At 44.9% G+C, this 19,818-nt stretch overlaps 1 protein-coding gene across 3 annotated transcripts in view; it reads right to left on the bottom strand.

Moving 5' to 3' along the window:
• The window catches only part of Argk1 (Arginine kinase 1), a 29,457-nt gene extending 9,639 nt beyond the window's left edge, over positions 1-19,818 (bottom strand). Inside the window, exons 1-2 of one of the 3 annotated variants that reach the window (XM_033468736.2) lie at positions 2,017-2,432; positions 828-1,398 (exon numbers count right to left, since the gene is read on the bottom strand). In XM_033468736.2, the coding sequence (XP_033324627.1) occupies positions 828-868 (41 nt within the window). In that variant the 5' untranslated portion in view covers positions 869-1,398; positions 2,017-2,432. Of the gene's footprint in view, positions 1-827; positions 1,399-2,016; positions 2,433-19,661 lie in introns of those variants that run through there. The other 2 variants (XM_033468737.2, XM_076526656.1) reach the window with 2 other exon arrangements.

Here is a 19,818-nt window from a genome sequence, read left to right as displayed (position 1 = left end):
TTCGTAAAATTCGAGGTTATTTTTGGCAAACACGTAGGGATTATCGTAGACAGACCCTCGAATTTCCGTATTGTTATCCCGAAGCCCTCCGATCTAGTTTAGCCACGAAAGCTGAAGCGTGTCTCGAGCACTCCGGGAACCCACTTGGGAGCGCGCAGCGCGCGCGCGCGCTCGCGCACGCACACGCAACAGTATCGCGTCCGACCCATCGCACGCCTACATCACTGGACGCTGACTAGAATTCGCATCCCTTCGAAATCCCGTGTTGCGCAGGCCGCAAACAGCGAGCCGAACTGCACCGTGATTGCTGTGTTCGCGTCCACCTTTCTCGTTCTTCGGGAAACATTCGATTGCTCGCCGCGATATCTAAACGCGTTTCGCGCGTACCGTACTCGATGAAATCGTATCGCTCTGGCCTACAAATATATTAGATCGAGTCATGAGTAACGCTTCCGATGCGACTCGGTGCAATCCATTGCCCGTATCTACCCGCTATGAGTCGCCGAATGGAAGACGGTTCGAAGTAAATGAAACGAAAGAATAAAAAATAACGAAAACACAAGAACATAGAAAAACTGAACGAAACAAAAGTGTCCGACAAAGAAAACTGATGATGTTATCCACGACTCGACCTAGCAGTTCGTCGAGACTCGAATCAAAATGCGACCGGACACCAGGGGTGGGTGGTCAACGCGGTTCGCGGTGGCCGCAAAATCGATAGAATCGTTTCTGATCCCGCCCGAAAATCGCGTTTCCGTTTCGGCATTCCCACGACCGTCCCTTATCGGTTCGCGCCTCGTTCCTTGTCCCGTTCAACCGATACGTACTCGTCGCTGGAGGTGGTATCCTTCGATGTACATCCGCCCATGACGACGACGACGATGACGCCCTGGCGCGCGCGCCAGAGAGAGATGAACGGAAAGTGAGAGAGAAAGAGAGAGCGGAGGAGAGAGAAAGAGAGAGAGAGGAAGAGAAACGAAGAGAGGGATCGAGGGCGCGAACACCGGCGTGCGTGTGCGTTCACCGTCGACCGATAAACTGCTTGTCTTTATTGCGTGTCCGTTTCTCTCCTTTCTCTCCGCCCTCGACCCGAGCCCGTGACACAGAGTTCACCGATACCGGAAACAGTGCCGCGGGGAGCGAAGGGAGAAGGTCGCGTCGTGGTCCTTGCGAATCAAGATGGACGGAGAAGGAAATGCGTATTGTTCTCGGCCGAGAACACGCTCGCGCTGTCGCTCTCCGTTGCAGCGTACTCTTCTGTCCTCTCTGTAGGCGTGTTCTCTCACGCCGACGATGCGCCGTGGCAAAAAAGGTCCACCAAAATATCCCCGGCGAATTGTCCGGTCTGCGTGCCGCGAGGATCCGCTGCTGTACGTTCGCTGGACCGGTCGACGAGAGCTGACAAATTCGAAAATGGCCGATCGTCGGTTTTCTCTCTCCCGCGGCCCCTTCCCCCGACTCCCGAAAACACGCCGCACTCGGGACGAGCTTCCGGATCGCGTTAGGACAACAAGAAAGAGGATCGATTTTCTCGCCGCAGCAGCGTGCGTTCGATTGCAACCGGGTCGACCGGTGTCGATTTTCGGAAACGACACGGAGGCAGGTCGAGAAAAAAATTGATCCGCCGAGGGATGGCGATCGACGACAACGATCGAGCGTGAAGAACGGCGATTGCCGGACAAAGGGACCGGCAAGGGCCGCGTACGGAAAATCCGCGGAGGGAAACAGGTGGCGCCGGACGGGCCACCACCGGCAATCGCGATCAATGTCGCGCGAGTACTATTATACGGCGATGTTTCCTGTCCGCTCGGTGAAAACGAAAGCGAACCGGCGCGTCGCGCGTTCCGGGGAACTTCTCGAATCGATATCGCGATATCCGCGACAGCTCGCGAGAGAAAATCCCGGCGAAATCCCGGTGTTCGGTCCTTGAAAAGTGGCGCGCGCGCGAGCGAGCTCGTTCCGTGTTGATTTTAGGTGCGACCAGGAGTCGTGGTCCGGTTTCCCCCGCCTACTTACCGGTCATGCACAGCGGAGGAGCTAGAAAAGCGACGATCGAGGGTGATCACGGGGAAAATATCTCGAAAAAAGGGGCCTAGTAAAAATGCAACTCGATTCGCGGATTCAGTCTTCCTTGAGTTTCTCGTGGTTGTTCCTCCTTCCTCGCGCTCTCTCACTTTCTCTCTCTCTCTCTCTCTCTCTTCCCCTAAGAGCTTTAGGAACCTATCCTGGAACTCCCGTTGCTCTGGGCACTGGTCTCGCGTGTTCTTCCGCGGATCACCTTTCCCTTTGTTCCCTCGTGTTCGGGACTGGTTCGCGAACAGTTTTTCCCAGCTTGGTCACACGCGGCCCCGATATGTAATCGATTAAGAAAACCCGCGACGGGATCGAGACCGTTCGTCTTTCCTCCGGAAATCGTAACCGTCCGCCGTGAACACGGTCCGCGCGCCGTCAGACAGATCCGAACACTACAGTCTCTACGCTATCACTAAGCAGCAGGCATTTCTGCGTGTCGTGATCTCTCTCTCTTTCTCTCTCTCTCTCCCTCGCTCCCTTCCTCCCTCTGGAACGCCTCGCTCGTCTCTCCCCCCACCCCGGACCCACGAATCTCTCTCTTTCTCTCTTCGACTGTTGCCGCTCGCACCAATTTTCCGTCCGTCCCTGTTCATCGCGCAGGACCTCTCTCGTCTTCCTTTCACTCCTTATTCCGCCATCCTTCTCCCCCGACCGTCTCTCGTCTCCTTTTCCACTAGACTTTCCCCCGTTTAGCGAACCTCTCCTCTCCCCCCTCGCTCGCTCTCACGACGGCACGGAATCCTTTCTCGTCGCACTCGCGCGTTTTCCTTCCCACAGCCTGTCTCGCTTTTTTCCAAAGCCCGTCCTCTCCCCCCTCTCTGCAACCATTCTTTCTCTCGTTTCCTCCGATTGCTCGCGCGCGGAACCAACACGCCTCGCGTCTCTGTCGTTTCCCCGGACGCGTGTACGGTCTTGCGCTCCCCCTCTATCCGCCCGATTCTCTCTCGCTTATGTTTGCTACGACGACATCAGGGTGGGGCACACCGGCGTCCAGCACGGAAGGATACCCGGTCGATAGCACGCACCTACACCGGCACCCACGCACCCACACGCTCCCGCCTGGAACACACACGACGGGACTCGCGGCAGACTAGGCTCGGGCGTGTGCGTGGAGAATGACACGCGCGCGCTCTCACCTTCGCACCCGTCTCCTCTACCTGTGGTTCGCCGCCCCGACTCTACGCCACCAGTCGAGATCGCAGTTTTCGAGCCCCGATGCCCGAACCCAACCCTCCGCCGCCCTGTTCTGTTCGGTGCGGTTCGGTTCGGTTCGGTTCGCCGCGGGCTGGGGCTCGTGTACCTGCCGGGAAAAGTCGTCCGACGACGACGCACGCAGCAACGTTTACCTGTGCACCGGCGCAACGGGACACCCAACACTCGCCGGTCAACCCGGCGAGACCCGAGAAGCAACGAAAAGCTTTTCTGCGTATACAGCAATCGGAAGTTGGAAGCCTCGATAAACGCGAGAGGCTACCTCCGCGCAAATTTCTGCCCCTTTGTTTCGCGATCGCTTCAGCGGATATTACACGGTTCAAACGGGCGGAGACACGGAATCCCGTCGCGGATTTAACGCGATGGTTAACCCTCGAACAGCCGACTGTTTCGACGAAAATAGAGCTTCAGAGTTGACTAATGGAGAGATCTCCCTGTTTTAAATTCGGTCGATTGATGACCGAATGGGGAAATCACCCACTTGTAATTTCTAAAAATTAACAATGCTTCATTTTGTATGGAAGTTTATAGTACAATCATAATTTTACGCGTAAGCTTGCTTCGCTATTTTAATAACAAAATCATAATTTTACTTACGAGTTTGCTTCGCAATTTTAATAATAAAATCACAATTTTACTTATGAGTTTGCTTCGCAATTTTAATAATAAAATCATAATTTTACTTATGAGTTTGCTTCGCTATTTTAATAATAAAATCATAATTTTACACATAAGTGTACTTCGCAATTTGAATAATAAAATCACAATTTTACTTATGAGTTTACTTCGCAATTTTAATAATAAAATCATAATTTTATACATAAGCTTGCATCGCAATTTTAATAATAAAATCATAATTTTACACATAAGCTTGCTTCGCAATTTTAATAATAAAATCATAATTTTACACACAAATTTGCTTCGCAATATTAATTTAACTGAATGAAATACTTCAATCTTATGAAATTTTTTAGGCTTTTGGCACGATCGAACTGTTAATACACTTAGGATCATTTATAATGTCATTTAGCAATTTATTAAGGCATTTTGTGATAATGTACTTATTCCGGACGAAGCTTAACGAATCTGTGGACAATTCGAATGAATATATATCGTCAGAATAACAGTCGAATAACAACATTTATATTCCGGGTCCAAGTGGACCCGAGGCTCGTCGTCCAAGTGTTGAACATCTTGCTCGAGAATTCGTCGCTGTCGTCGCCAGAGATAATATTGTGCTCCCGAGACGATATTATTTCGACCCACAGGCGACGTTGTCTAACGATCTCGAAGTGCTCGCAAGAAATACACGCGGATTAACCGGGTCCGGGCAGTTTGTTATCCTGTCGAGAGAGTCAAGTGCAGTTCTCTTTTCAGAGAACAGAGTTTGAACCCTGCGTTGTATGGCTCTCGGGCGTGGATGGGCGAGCCTAGCAACTTTCTACATTTTTCACGGCGACCGCGAAACCGGTGTCTCGAGAAATGCTGGAACGAGATTATTCGGCAACCCGAGTTTCAGCCGACACGGTCGACTTCGACTCGGGAAATGTCCTTCGAACCCGTTTATTTGCGAGTCATCCAGCGAGAAAATATTCCTCGTTGCAAGGCGTCGACGAGAACGACACGCGATTACGAGAGACTAATAAAGCTCGGGAAGACAGCGAAGAGGAAAACCGATAACAGGAGAGTCTGAATAATAAATGGCTCTGTTCCCTCGTCTACCGGAGTGCTCGCTAGTCGCCGCCTCGTTACGCGCAAAAATTCATGCTCGCGGGGTACGTCGTTGTGACTCCGATTCCTACCTACGAGAGAGTAACAGGTTCTCGGTGCAACGGGCAGCTCGAGCGTATACGCCCCACGCTGAACTTTCCGTTCAAGCCACTTGGTATTATCATTGTAAAATGAAGAATTTTTTAAAAATTCATTATGCAGTCAATTATGGACATCTTAATACTATTGCTGATGCCCTCATTTAATCGTGGGGCGTATACGCCCCACGCGGCGTGATGGGCAATTTTTCTTTACTGTAACTCGTTTTAACTGCATTTCTCTTATTCCGATCAGTCATTTATTCGCGTGTCGTTGACACAATACTTACTGCTTCACTGAAGCTGGGATTGATTTATAGTTCTATAGTACTGTAAAAGTTGTAACATTCTGCGATAGTTGTGTGGATAAACCACACTTATGTTTGCCACGTTTTAACAAAGTTCATCGTAACATCCCTTTGTAATCGCATACAAACTTGAATTTAACTAAAATGTTATATTTTAAACTAATATAGGCATGATAAAAAAAATTATATGTGAGATGCAACTCGCTTGGCATAATAATGACCAGCCAGGTATTTGTTAAAGTAATTCCTAGAAAAATAAATTTATTGGTTTGCTGTGTTATGCATGTTAAACTATACAACTTTTCCTTGATAATTATGATTTTTGCACTATTTTAATTATTGTAAAGCATACGCCAGAAACAAAATAATACAAATGTAAAGCGTGGGGCGCATACGCCCCACGCGGCTTGAACGGAAAGTCTTCAAAAAACGGTCTGGCAGGGAACGTGTTAAACTAGAATACATCTCGAGCAACCGGGCTAAGAACATTTTTCATGATATAGGGTAGTGGGCCCCCGTCCGGTTACTGTGAGGCGACCCCAATTATTGTGCCCTCGATCTGTTTTATCGAGTAAGACATGCTATATTATTGTATTCTTTTATTTTGTTTATTTTTCAACACTAAACCTACCGGACAGGTGAAATTCATTTAGATTTTGCAAAGTTTTAATTAGAAAACTTGCTGCTCCAATAACGTAATTTATTCAGTCATTTGCTACCAAGAAATCTCTGAAGTTTGTAGTATCGTAAAATTAAAAACCGGTCGTTTTGACCGTGGTAGATTTAGTGTTAACAAAAAAAATTATTAATTATATAATAATGAATAAAACAATACAAAAATAATAAATAAAAAATAATTAAAAATAGTAAAAATTAAAATAATAGAAGATAATGAATAAAAACAAACTAAAGGCACAGCAATCGTGGTCGCCGCACAGTAACCGGCTCCACAGCCCCAACGAAATCGTGGGGGCTCTCTCGGAAACCGCTCGTGAAAGGCAAAGCGATAAATGGAACACAGAGAACAAGCTTTTCGAGAGTTTCCCAGGACCATCGGCTGCTTAAACGCGATCTATGCCCCGCGAACGAGTCTAAATCGGCTCATCATTGTTCATTGACGAAATTGTTTCGTTGATGTCGATGTCGGTGCCGGTGCGGTACGATGGCTGATGCGCGTCAAGGGGGGGAATCAAGGGGGTCAAGGTGCGCGCAGGAGGTGCATCGGGTCCCGTTGCGTGTAGATCAGCGTCGCGTGAATATTGCCGTTTCGATTGCGATTATATCGTGCTCGGCTGGCAACGATCGTCGTGCAGACCGTGTTATTTTCTTTCGTTCTAGCGTGTGCACGTCTGCTAAAAGTTTCGACGACGCGCCGCTTACCCGTCCGACCGACCTTTCATACGTAATTCTTCGAGCGAGAGATAGAAGAATGGGCTTGCGGGAAGATGAATCACTCGGACATGTATGGTGATGATGCGAGGGAACGAGGTAGAGGTAATAGCTAGAAATAGAGATTGAAAGATGTGTATGAAAGAATTGACGATGAATGTAAACTGGGAAACCGTACTGAATGAACTATTGAGCGGCAGACGTGAGAACTTTAATAGTAAGTTTAGCAGGGAGCATGAGAACGCGATAAAAGTGCGGGCGAAGAACTGTATAATTGATGGAATTTAGTATTTGTGTTGAACAAATTTCGTTCAAATAAATGTAAAGATTTATATCCTAAAATATATTGTATGGATATGACGAAATAAATAAATAAATAAATAATAATATATATTTCACAATATGACCCCTTTAAGATCATTCATCTTTCTCCTCTAACATTTTTTCCTAACTCGAACCAAAACAAAGATACAGTTCGTTACAGTTCCGCGAATCACCCTGTATAGTGTTTGGTTATGTCAAAGTTATTTGATCTAGCCTCTCATTGGTCGCTGTTTCTCGTTAAGGTTATTAACGAAATTATTAAAATTAAGGTTATTAAAAGTTACTTCAAATGACCTCAGGAACTCTCCATTTCCGGACTACGAAACATATTTAGGACACCCTGTATATGTAGTGGTATGAATAATTATAGACTCAACACTAAATCTACCATCGCTGGTCAAACGACCGGTCTCGCATTTTTTATTTTCGAATTGTTCAAATGATGAATATTCTCTTTCTTGAAAAATGATTGAATTAATTTCTTTATTCAAGCCTGCGTTATAATAAAAATGACGGTAGATTTAAATAAGTACAGTCTTTGTATCGTGGTTATTTGGGACCTGGTAGGTTTAATGTTAAAGTAACTTTAACATTTTTAGTGATATTTCAATAAAAACTGAACAATCGTAATTTTGTGTATTTCTATATTAGAAATAATAGAAAAAAACGGAAATATGCAAACATAATGGTTTCTTAACACTTTATCGTCCGGTCGTGGTTGAGGCTGCCACTCAGTAAGGACTGGCTTAGTCGCGCGCGCATTTGCTCCCAGTACCGGCTAAATTTTCGCTATTCATTGTGTTGTGCTTATTCCTTTAAAAATAATAATAAATAATAATAATTATTATAATTATAATTCATAAGGATATGGGGAGGTCAGCATACAGGAGGTCAGCTACTAACAAAACAGTAAAGAAGCGAAAACCGTCGATAGCTAAAAGTCGATTAACACGTTCCCTGCCAGACCGTTTTTTGAAGACTTTCCGTTCAAGCCGCGTGGGGCGTATGCGCCCCACGCTTTACATTTGTATTATTTTGTTTCTGGCGTATGCTTTACAATAATTAAAATAGTGCAAAAATCATAATTATCAAGGAAAGGTTGTATAGTTTAACATGCATAACACAGCAAACCAATAAATTTATTTTTCTAGGAATTACTTTAACAAATACCTGGCTGATCATTATTATGCCAAGCAAGTTGCATCCTCACATATAATTTTTTTTATCATGCCTATATTAGTTTAAAATATAACATTTTAGTTAAATTCAAGTTTGTATGCGATTACAAAGGGATGTTACGATGAACTTTGTTAAAACATGGCAAACATAAGTGTGGTTTATCCACACAACTATCGCAGAATGTTACAACTTTTACAGTACTATAGAACTATAAATCAATCCCAGCTTCAGTGAAGCAGTAAGTATTAAGTTTCTCGGAATAAGAGAAATGCAGTTAAAACAAGTTACAGTAAAGAAAAATTGCCCATCACGCCGCGTGGGGCGTATACGCCCCACGATTAAATGAGGGCATCAGCAATAGTATTAAGATGTCCATAATTGACTGCATAATGAATTTTTAAAAAATTCTTCATTTTACAATGATAATACCAAATGGCTTAAACGGAAAGTTCAGCGTGGGGCGTATACGCTATCGGTCGATAAGCATTGGCAATCGAAAAGCCGATTAATAGGCTAGCGATCGATAAACATTGGCAATCGAAAAGCCGATAAATAGGCTAGCGGTCGATAAAGTGTTAAGTTTTCGTTTGAATACCAATAACAATATGAAAGTTGCTTCGGACCTACAATTACGCACACCACAGTGTTAAAAAAGAATGAAGATCGGGCGCGGGTCCGAGCCAACGCGCCAAGTGGAATAACCCTGCGCGAGTCGGACCTCGACGGCGATCCGCCTCCCAGAATTGACAGCGTTTCGACCCGCCCAATGTCCAACTCTGTCCTGTAAACGACTCCGATTTAAAGATAGCTTTTTCGAAGAAAGATGAGGGCATTTGGCCGATGGTTTGCGGGATGGTCGCGGGGACAGCGGCCTCGGTATCAGCCGCGTTTAATCCCGAGGAGAGAAGAGAGCTCGTTACGAGGGCACGAATTGCGCTCGAGGCGAGCTTTAGACACGAGGCCGGGGGAAGCGAAAGAGCAACGATTCGTCTCTTGGCTGCTCCCGCAAAGTTTCTCGCGCACCCATGAAAAGACGGTCCCTCCTCTCTGCTCTGTTCTGTTCGTCCGCTGCGCGACGCTCCCGAGGAGATGAAAGAGCGCGCGACGCGGCGCGAGGGTGCCGCGCGAAACAACACGCGCCGAGGGTAAACGCGGCGGACACTTTGTTTCCATTGTGTTCCACTTTGTGGACTGGTAACCGGAGCTCGGTCAACTTGCCGCCATTCGCGGTCACTTGCACGCCGCCGCGGCGCTAATTATTCTGCCCTCTTCTCGAATTTCTCGCGCCATCTTTCCCGCCGACTCTCGGTCCGCCGACGGAAAAGGATCAAAAGATCGCGAGAAGTTTTGAAAGCCGAGGGGACGGGGCGACGGAACGCTTGTCGGGACGGGGAAACGGGGGAGGGCACATAAAAGTGATTACGATCTGTCGGCTCAAGTTTCAAGAATGTCTCGATGATAAAATTATCGCGGCACCGTGGCGTGTTATCAGGAGCCTCGACAACGGCCCAAGATTATTCGCCTCGTTCTCAACCGTCCGCACCCAAAAACCCCTTTCCCCAAAATCGCGATCGACCGATAACTCGAATCGATAACCGCCCGAAGTAGTACTCTATTTTCGACGAATTTTTAACAATGGAGATCGAATTTTTAACGTGTATTCTAAACAAGTGAGGCAAGTATAATTATCTTAATTAATAGTTCGACGCCTGGTACCTGTGATAGAAGTACTTTCATCTGTCGCCGGCATTTGCCTTTTAGCTATAGAACATGATACCACTGTGGTGCCACCCGGTATTTAGCCGCTACCTCGTTGAAGACTCAAGTGTTAATAAAACGCTGTTTATAATACACAATATTAAACTGGATAAGTCACGAGAATTATCTTTACTTGCATTAACACGTTCCGTGCCACGTGTACCATCGATGGTACACGCTTGCATGTTTACTTAGTGAACTGAACAAATTGTTTACAAGAAATTTAGAACCGAAGAATCAATTTCCACCGCAAGAATGGGCGTTGATAAGTTTTTGTTACGTTGTTATGTGTACGAGAATTAATAATTGCACGTAATACATCAAGTTTTAGTAAAATATCAAAGTGTGAAGATTCGAGTAAAAAAAGCTCGGCACGGAACGTGTTAAAAATATAATTTCCCCTACTACTCAATTTGCGAATAAATAATTCATATTATATTTCAATATTGCCCGATGTAGGAAACAGTGTGTGTACTCTCGCATTGTTGATAATTATTTCCACGTGCATTGAACCACTAAAATGTAACAGTGTCGGGTAAATTAACCGTGTAGGTATTGCAGCTGTGAATAAAAAAGTTAATACTTAAAATAATTAAGTTCTGCTACTGCTTCCCTAGATATTGAATCTAGATTTATTAACCAGTTAAAAGCTCGTCATAATATCTATGAAAAAACGTGGATCTATAATCTGAAAAATGACGCCAATTTAAGAAAATTAAGAGAATCTTTAATAGTTCTTTTCAACAAAATAAAATTGTACATCAAAGGATGTAAGGATTCTTACTTGCGTAGATCCAAAAGCTATTTCAATGAGGGTTCAACGTTAGGTTCGGTTCTGGTTCATTGTAATAACGTTTTCGTGGCAAGAAATTCTGATTCGACCGTAACTTTCGACGGTTCTTACCGGGGCTTACCAGGCGTCGCGTTCGAGATAGGCGAGCATCGTTTGCCGAAACAAAGATAGGTACAATAGAGAAAACGAACGAGTGCAAACGTGAACGCGCGGCGTTCGAGTTGGCCTCGTTTCGTCGAGGCAACTGAATCTACAGAAATCTTTAATAATCGCCTGGTATCTAAACAGCATTACGAATGATAAGCGATGCGACGGTCGATCGCTGATACAGTCGCAAATTAAAATGCTCTAATCTCTCCGTGCCGCGATGAACGCGCGATAATTATTTCCACGATCGAATCTGTTTGATGAGAAACGTGTCGGGCAATTTTTGCGAGAATCGAGCTCGATCGAGATCGCACGCGAGCGAGAGCTGCCGATTAATTGTGCCCATAATTATGAAAGTGGTCTAGGTCATATATTTCTTGTTTCGAGATATTTAATGAATCGCATTTGAATAAATTAAAAAATATTTTTACATTATGCGACATTTTAATTTATAATTTTATTAGTCTTGATTATAATGAAAATTTATTATAGATATGAAATTTTGTGTGAATTTCATAGGAAAATGTTGTTTTTAAAGCTTGAATTGACTTAGACCATTTTCAAAATTAACTGAATGTCCTATAATTGACTTAAAGTAATAAAAATTTGTGATTTCTATTTGAGCCGTTTATTTTGAAAGTGGTGTAAAGTCCAATGTCATCGAAAGAAATTGTAAGTGGCGTTGCGTGAGGTATTTAGACAATACAAGCTCAGATTCGGCATTTTGAATTTCTTTAAAAAAAAGAACTTATACCACTTTCAAAATAAACGGTCCATTTGAAACAACAACTTTAACGAAATAATTCATAAACATTTATTAATCATTTCTAAAAAGTAATCCATTTTTATCATATAATTTTTATTATATAATTTCTTGAAATTGTTGACTTAGACCACTTTCATAATTAACACTAAATGAATTCCGTATAACGTTGTAATTACAACTACTATCTAAAGGTTCATTTTTGACGATATCGTGAAAATTACATTGAATAAATTTAGTTTAAAATCATGTCGTGTGAAATAAGTGATAAATTCATTTTTTTTTTTAATTTTGACTTAGACCACTTTCATAATTATGGGCACAATTACTGGTTCGAGAGCACGACCGGCTCGAAACACGACACGATGTCACGGCTTCGAGTTCTTCAAAGCACCAAGGTCATCGTCGTTGTGCCGTCACAGAGGACCGCGATTACGAGAGCCTGGCAACGAGTAATCGCGCTTCCAATTAGAGATGAGAGAGTTATACGTCGCAAAATATATATAGAATCGCTCCGCGGCCAGGGAAACGCATCGGGCCCATTAGAATAAGGCCGTCAGGGTCGTCCCGCGCTCGCATCATCGCTGCTCGTCAACACGGTATTACGCTCGAGCGAGCCTAATATTTGCCGAAGATTATTACCTTCGCAAATATTACGTTATCGCGACGATTATTTTCCGCGCTGTTCAAAATGGATTCTTAAGTGTCAAAAATTCTACAGCGATAAAAGCACGTTCCGTGCGACACCGACGTAATTAAAAAAACAATCGAACGATCAGCGAGGCGCGTCTTTCGAGCAATTTGCTCGATACATATTTGGCAACGTCGTCGGTAACGTCACAGGTCAAAGATGCGAAGACCTTCTTCCTAACCGGTAGCCACGGTGCGAACGGAGAGTCGTCGCGAATGAGACGCGAGATTCGCCGGATGCAGTCGTTTCAGCTCGACTCGCCTGATTCGTAGAAGGAATCGTGTCAAATTATGCGAAATCCGAGCAGGCCGCGTCGCAGCTTCCGCTGGTCGTCGAGCGATTACGAAATACTAGTCGAAAGTTATGCTCGCAGGAAGTCGACGAAATCGATCGGGACAAGAAAGGAATCTCGCCGAAGACAAACGGAACATGATGATCTTCTCCCGAGATCTTCTCGTGTACCGTTGGAAATTACGACTTGTCGCATTGTCACGGAAACGCGACGTTGCGAAACGAGAACTGTGCTGTTTAACACGTTGGCTGCCGTGGGGGTCACCGGTGACCGGCACTCGACTTGGCTACAGCGCCGTGGGGGCCACCGGTGACCGGCGACGCGACGAATAGTTGAAATACATAATTAGGGTAAACATCGATACGCATAAATTTTTAAATAATATAATATTATAATAATTGTAATTTATTACAATGCGCCACGAAAAATGCATAAAACAAGTTTATACAACTAAACGTATCTGCTGTAAATAATATTTCAACATAATATGCATCGAATAATGAAAAATTCATGTTGGCGCCTTGGGCAAGTCACGTAAAATTTGCGCGGCAGCCAACCTGTTAAAAGCTGCCCACGCGAATTTCCGAGCGCGTTCCAACGATTAGCTGTTGCCCGGTTGCAGGGTCCGTGACGATAAATTACGGGAGAAAGAGAATAATTTGCTTCGAAGAGATCGAAGTCTGCAGCGATCTACAATATTTACCGGCCTCGCTGATCGTTCGTACCGGCGTGTAACAAGAAAATGATTTTACCGACCGACAGAGAAACGGACGACCGGTCGAGCTGGATCGTGGCGCGCTCTACCGTCGACTGACGGAATCTACTTTGCCGGCAAACGTGAACTGGCGGGAGACCGATTATTCTTTATCGGAATGCGGAAGACCTAATCACCTAATACCTAAAATACGTAACACCTACAACCTACGTGTTAATATCCTATAGGAACGATCGCGTCATTTACGAGATTCGTACATTTTACCAGACCGACATTTTACTGACGATGTCGAAACTATAGCACCCGAAGACGGTTCGCGGGCGTAACAGACGTTTAACGCAACTTTTGGCAGGCTGTCCGGTGCGATGAATTGTGTAACTCTGTAACACGCCCGCGCGATCGCCTAGAAAATTATTTCAGGATAATGTCCCGACGTGATCGCGGAAACGCTAAAAATAGTTAAAAATACGTGTCTCTGTACCGAAAATGCAACGGGACGGTCACTTTTTAACCGGCGAACGATATAACGTTCGCTGTACGCGGGTCTAAATGAAGACAAACAAGTTGTCGCTGGCGAACGAGTTAGCGTAGCCAACTTGTATTTTTAAGTCGCGTAACTTCGAGGCCAGTGCCAATTATTGGTCACTGAGCTTGTCATTTGCGTCAGTACGATCGGACGTACTGTATTATACCGTGCTCGTACAACGACGAATCGGTGGGAAATATCATATAATATCATATAAAAAAATATATATCATATAAATTAATAATAAATATAGTATATGCTTAATAATAATAAATCATATAATATCATATAAAAAAATATATCATATATCATATAATATCATATAAAAAAATATATCATATATCATATAAATAATATATAATATCATATAAATTAATAATAAATATGGTATATGCTTAATAATAATAAATATCATATAATATCATATAAAAGATATATCATATATCATATAAAAGATATATCATATATCATATAATATCATATAAAAAAATAATAAATATAATATATGCTTAATAATAATAAATATCATATAATATCATATAAAAAAATATATCATATATCATATAAATATCATATAATATAAAAAATCGTACGAAACTCGATATGTTTTCGGTTTCTGCAACATCGGTCCGAACAAATTCCAATGTCTGGGCGGTTGTTGCAGGTTCTTGGAATATCGCTTTGGGGAAACAAATTCTGCGGTCGCGCCGGTCGACAGGTTGATTATGGAATATATTCCGGTCTATTCGAAGCCGCTGTCGCATAAACACAAACGTACTGGCAATGCCAAGGAGATCAAAGGGATATAAATTATTCGCGCGGATTATAGTCGCCGAGAACCTTCCAGAGACCTAAAACAGCCCGCGCGTATCTTTAGACTCGAAAGTTTAGAGGACTGTTGCAAAAGTGTAGATCGAGAAGGGTGCAGAGAGCGCAGGGTGCGGGGGGCAATGCGAAAAAGTATCGTTGCCACTGGCGATCAGGGTCACTCGATAGTTTTAACTTTGCTCCAATTAACTCGACTCGGACCGAAATTAAAGCAACGCGGGGAGAATAGAAGAGCCTGGCTCGGAAATCGGCTCGCAAGGGTGGAAGCGAAGTTGCCCTACAAAAACGGAACGCCGGATATCTTTACCGTTCGGAACCCGTTGAAAAATCATTCGCTCCGGGAATAAAACGCTGTCGGACCTTTTCTAAATCCGGCCGATTTCTCCGAGACACCGTCGGCTCTCTAAATTTATCGCTAACATTTTCATTGATATTTCATTATCCCGTAATAGACAGGGTTGCAGGAAAGGGACGAGCTTGGACGCGACAACCGTTTGCATTAGGCCCCTTCGGCGGCATTGAGGAAGAGTTAAATATCACAGGTGCGACACACGCGACAAGTCCGTGCAAAGTCGAGGAGGAGTCGGGGGGACGGGGAAATCGGGGAAGAGACGAGAAGACGAATCGATATCAACGATGCGCGGGACGATAGAGAGTGTAGAGCCGTAATCACGGCGAACTTTACACTCTCGATTGTGAACGATGTCCGAGAAAAACGCAGTCCTCCGTTTGGTCCCAAGGTACCGGCGAAACACGTTGCCCGACGCGTTGCTATCGCCGCGGGTTAAATTTAACCGAATCCATTTTATCGATACAGCACCGCGGACAAGAATGAAAGTGCTGGTAAAAATAACAGTCGTGTTTACAAGGTCCTACTGTACGTGTGGATAATATTATAAAAATAACGCTATGAATGGACACGCCGGTGACGTCGCTGTACTCCAACGCGTCTCCTATAGAAATTCGTTGCGACGAGAAAATTGTCCTATCTCGTTCGAAAAATTATGAACTGTGGAGAGTTAACGATATCTCTTTGCCTCGGCCGATTCCAAAACCGTTATTCCCGACGGCATGGAAGAAACCGGGTGTCTAGCGCGAATCGATCAAGGGAAACACCATCAATAGCAGACATCGGTCGCGCATTCCGGTCTGCGGTTACACGGTTGCTTGTACAGCGCACCGCAAAAGTATGGTAGCTTCGACAAAATTCTCTTCGGGATAGCAAGCAACATTGTTATTTGCTAAATTTCAGCAAAACCAACTTGTCGTTCCGTAATCAATGATTCGCTGTAAATTGCAAGCGTTCAAATACCACCTTCCAGCCGCACGTGCACGTACACTTGCTCTCTCTCGTGTGCACTTGTATGCGCGCGACGCGACGCGATGCACGATGCGAGGCGAGGCGAGGCGAGGCGAGGCGAGGCGAGGCGAGGAGAGGAGAGGCGAAGCGAGGCGAGACGAGGCGACGCGTTCCTTGCACGCAGAACCCCCTCGATCGGGAGACCGCCAACGCCAACTATCAATTTCCGTTTTGAATTACCAAACGCCAGAACACGCATGCACACGCGCCGCTCAAACGAATCTCCGGTTGTTCGCGGCCTAACGAGGCTCCTCCTAGAAGAAACGCGTCGATGCACTTCGTCTCTCCTTTCCTAATAAGATGACGCGCCTAACGCTGGCCTAGCATACATTTCGAACGACGATAAATCATTCGCCGGAAACGGAAGACCAAACCTTCTCCCCCCACCCCTTTTCTCCCTACGTCGATTCTCGATCGATCGGAATATTCGAATCGCGAAGATTTGAATTTCTCTACCAATCTCTAACGGTCGCAACGGGTGCCGAATTTTCAGAACTTCTTCGAATCGAGAACCGGTGAACTGATTTGGTTCACAGAGTCACGCGACCAGACCCGTGACTGATTAACGAGCTCGACGAAAATACGATGTCAACGACGGTTTACGAAGCGAGGCTCGCAGATTCACTGCCAAGGAATACCAGACGTATCGATCTCATCTGGCCGGCTCGGGAATCGAGATTATTATGATGGCGAAGCACGATATCGAGATCTTGTGTTATTATGTATTTTACGATCTGCGGCAAGGACGCCGGGCGGGCATCGATCGATAAGGCTTTGTAGATCGTAGAGCGGCGAAACCGGTGGATTTGTCAAGTAAATACGTCAGAGAACCAGTCTCGACGAATATTTCTTGTTAGCCGAGCGAAGAGAGCCCGGCCGAGAAAAGTGCCGGCCGTGCGCGAGCGATTAATGGCCGGCGAGTGGTCGCGGCGAATTGAGAAACACTGGGCATCCCAGGCCTTACGTAATCGGGCTGCACCCACTCTCTCGTTTCAATGTGCTGCCACGTAGTCCGACCGTAATCTGTCAATTCACTTTTGACAGGATCTTTGGAACGGAAATCCGCGATGCTACGCGTTCCTCGCGGATTTTGCATATTCGATTACCGTTTTTTCCGGCAACTCGAATTCGACCGGCATACACGCACACGAGACAGGCCCTATTCGTATCAACGTATCCGCCTGCGCAAACGCGCGTATGACCCAAGGTGAACCAAAATGACGGTCACGAAAATTGCGTAACTCGATTTCAGGACGAGCCGGAAACGAGGAGACGACGAGCCGGAAACGAGGAGACGACGAGCCGCAAGCATGAATCTTCTTTTTTTCTTTTGTTTCCGCGAAGCGTGCGACGGAAATTGAACCGATTGCATTCATGAGCTAATCGGACCGAGACATTCTGTTATGCTAATCGAGATTCGGTTCAATGGATAATAACTAGACCACGGATGCCTATGCAAATACAACGTTTGCAGTACAAATTGCGATCGAACAACCATTTGTTTCGACGAGATCCCGGCGAATTCGATTTTTTTTCCCGACGATAATTCGTCGGATATAGACGCGCGCGACAGTGGTGCACGCTATGCTACCGGTGCATAAAATCCACACTCTAATAATAGCCGGTAACTACACCCCCTGGAAAATTATTTGATCGGACAAAGCAAGCCAGCAGCAGAAACTTCTGCCTCGATATTGGAAAGTTTCAACGTGGAAAATGGTCGTATTTGCGAACAAGCGAGAAAAACGAAATCGGGTTGCTAATCGTTATGGAACTGAAATATTTATGCGAACGACGGAACATTTTATGTTCCCGCGAGAAGCAAATTAAATATCGAGCTGAAATTCTATTCGGAAAGATTGTGATGCCAGTTTCGTTCGTGCAACGCTGAAATCGATAACGTGGGGAAAAATAATCGTTTCGTGCTAAAAGAAGAACTACTACGACGATGTGATATGGTAATATAGAAACTCCTGAAACAAGAACGACACCGGTAAAGTGATAACAACGATAGACGAATGTTCGCGATAGAATTTGACAAATTTGTTGCTTTTCCAAACGGTGAATGAACGCGAACGAACGCGAGTGAATGTAAATTTGTACTTTTAAATTCGAGATCGATACTTCGAGTAAAAAGCCTTTGGTATTTTTAGTTGTAGAAAATAATTGCTGGCCTCGGGACGCGTGAAAACTTTTTCGAAACGACCGGATGAAAGAGATCTTTGAATTTTCGCCATCCCGAATTTCATACAGTCGTGTTGCGAGGACCTTCGTTGAAATCGTAGGTTAACAATCCATTAAAATTAAAATGTTCAGTCACGTGACGCGTAGCCGCCATTTCCGCCACTTACGATCGTCTTGGCGGAGGTTGCCATAAATCTTAGTCCTCAACTAAGTCCTGAACTAAATACGAATTAAACGGTCTCTCTTCTGATTGCACGGTTCTAGTCGAATTACATGATCGCAACTTGATCGACGAGCTAATCGACACCATCGATTTCGAATATTTTGCAAAGGGGCACGCGAAAAATGTCTTAAAGAAGATTCAACGAGTTCAAACGTTCCAGTCGACATTAATTAGAATTTGAATCACGGGAATTTCACGTATACATGTGTAGATTGCTCGATCGCACACCTGGTCCCGACGAGAGCACACCTGGTCGATAACTAACCTAAAAACCGGCACAGCATCGACCATGCATGTTCGCCAATGGAATAATCGACGATCGACGGCTATGAATCATTCTGCGAGTACGCGGCGTGTGCTGATCGGGCGTTTCTCTTGTTCGTGAAACTTAACAAAAAAAATTCACGAGGATAAGAGTCGTAAAATCCATGCCGGTACGAGCTTCCGGCAATGGAAACGAGTCAAGGTACAAGCAATTCTTGCGTGTTTCGATTCGTTTGATTTCGCGTTACAGACTAGTCTTCGACAATCGAATTCGAATAACTTCGCACAGTCTCCTAACCTGCAAAGCGCAGCGAAAGAACAATTTTCGAATGAACTTCGAGGCTACTTTCGATCGAACGAATACGAGGGAATACCACCGAAATTCTCCGACATCGAACCATCTATCCCGCATCGTAAATTGTAAATTCACATAAACTTCCACAGCCCCCTCGATTAACACTGGCATTACCGAAACGAAAGACACTAAGAGAAGCATTTTCGAATTCTCAACGGAAATTTGAAGGGTACGTACGCGATGATATTGACCGGCTTTGACGAACAAGTTTATTCTTTAACTTCGAACGAGAACGCGACAGGGATTTTCGATTGATTCGAGTAGAACTGCAATTCTCCCGGATGGAAATTCGAAGGACGCGTTCTTCGGTGATTTCGTCCGGTTTCCATAAGTGGAATCGATTCCACGATTATCAATGGTGACGGAGTGAAATTTGAAATTTCGTGCCGGCAGTGTTAATTGGGAGGAGAAAACGTGGCTCGCGGTGTTCAGCGTTCTGCGATTATAGAATTATTGGGTCGCCGCTTACCGTTAGCAGACAAAGGAAAGTCGAACGATGATATTCTGCGTTAGTCCTCGGACACGTCCTACGTAGACACGAGTCGGAAACGAAGTGGCGCGGAATCAACTCGCCTCGCGACAGCCGAGAGAACCTCTCCTCTCTGCCTCAGCCAATCGCATCCCTC

The sequence above is a fragment of the Megalopta genalis genome, chromosome 15 (assembly GCF_051020955.1).
Source record: "Megalopta genalis isolate 19385.01 chromosome 15, iyMegGena1_principal, whole genome shotgun sequence".
Classification (NCBI taxonomy): Eukaryota; Metazoa; Arthropoda; class Insecta; order Hymenoptera; family Halictidae; genus Megalopta; species Megalopta genalis.
This window is presented reverse-complemented; position numbering and strand designations above follow the sequence as displayed.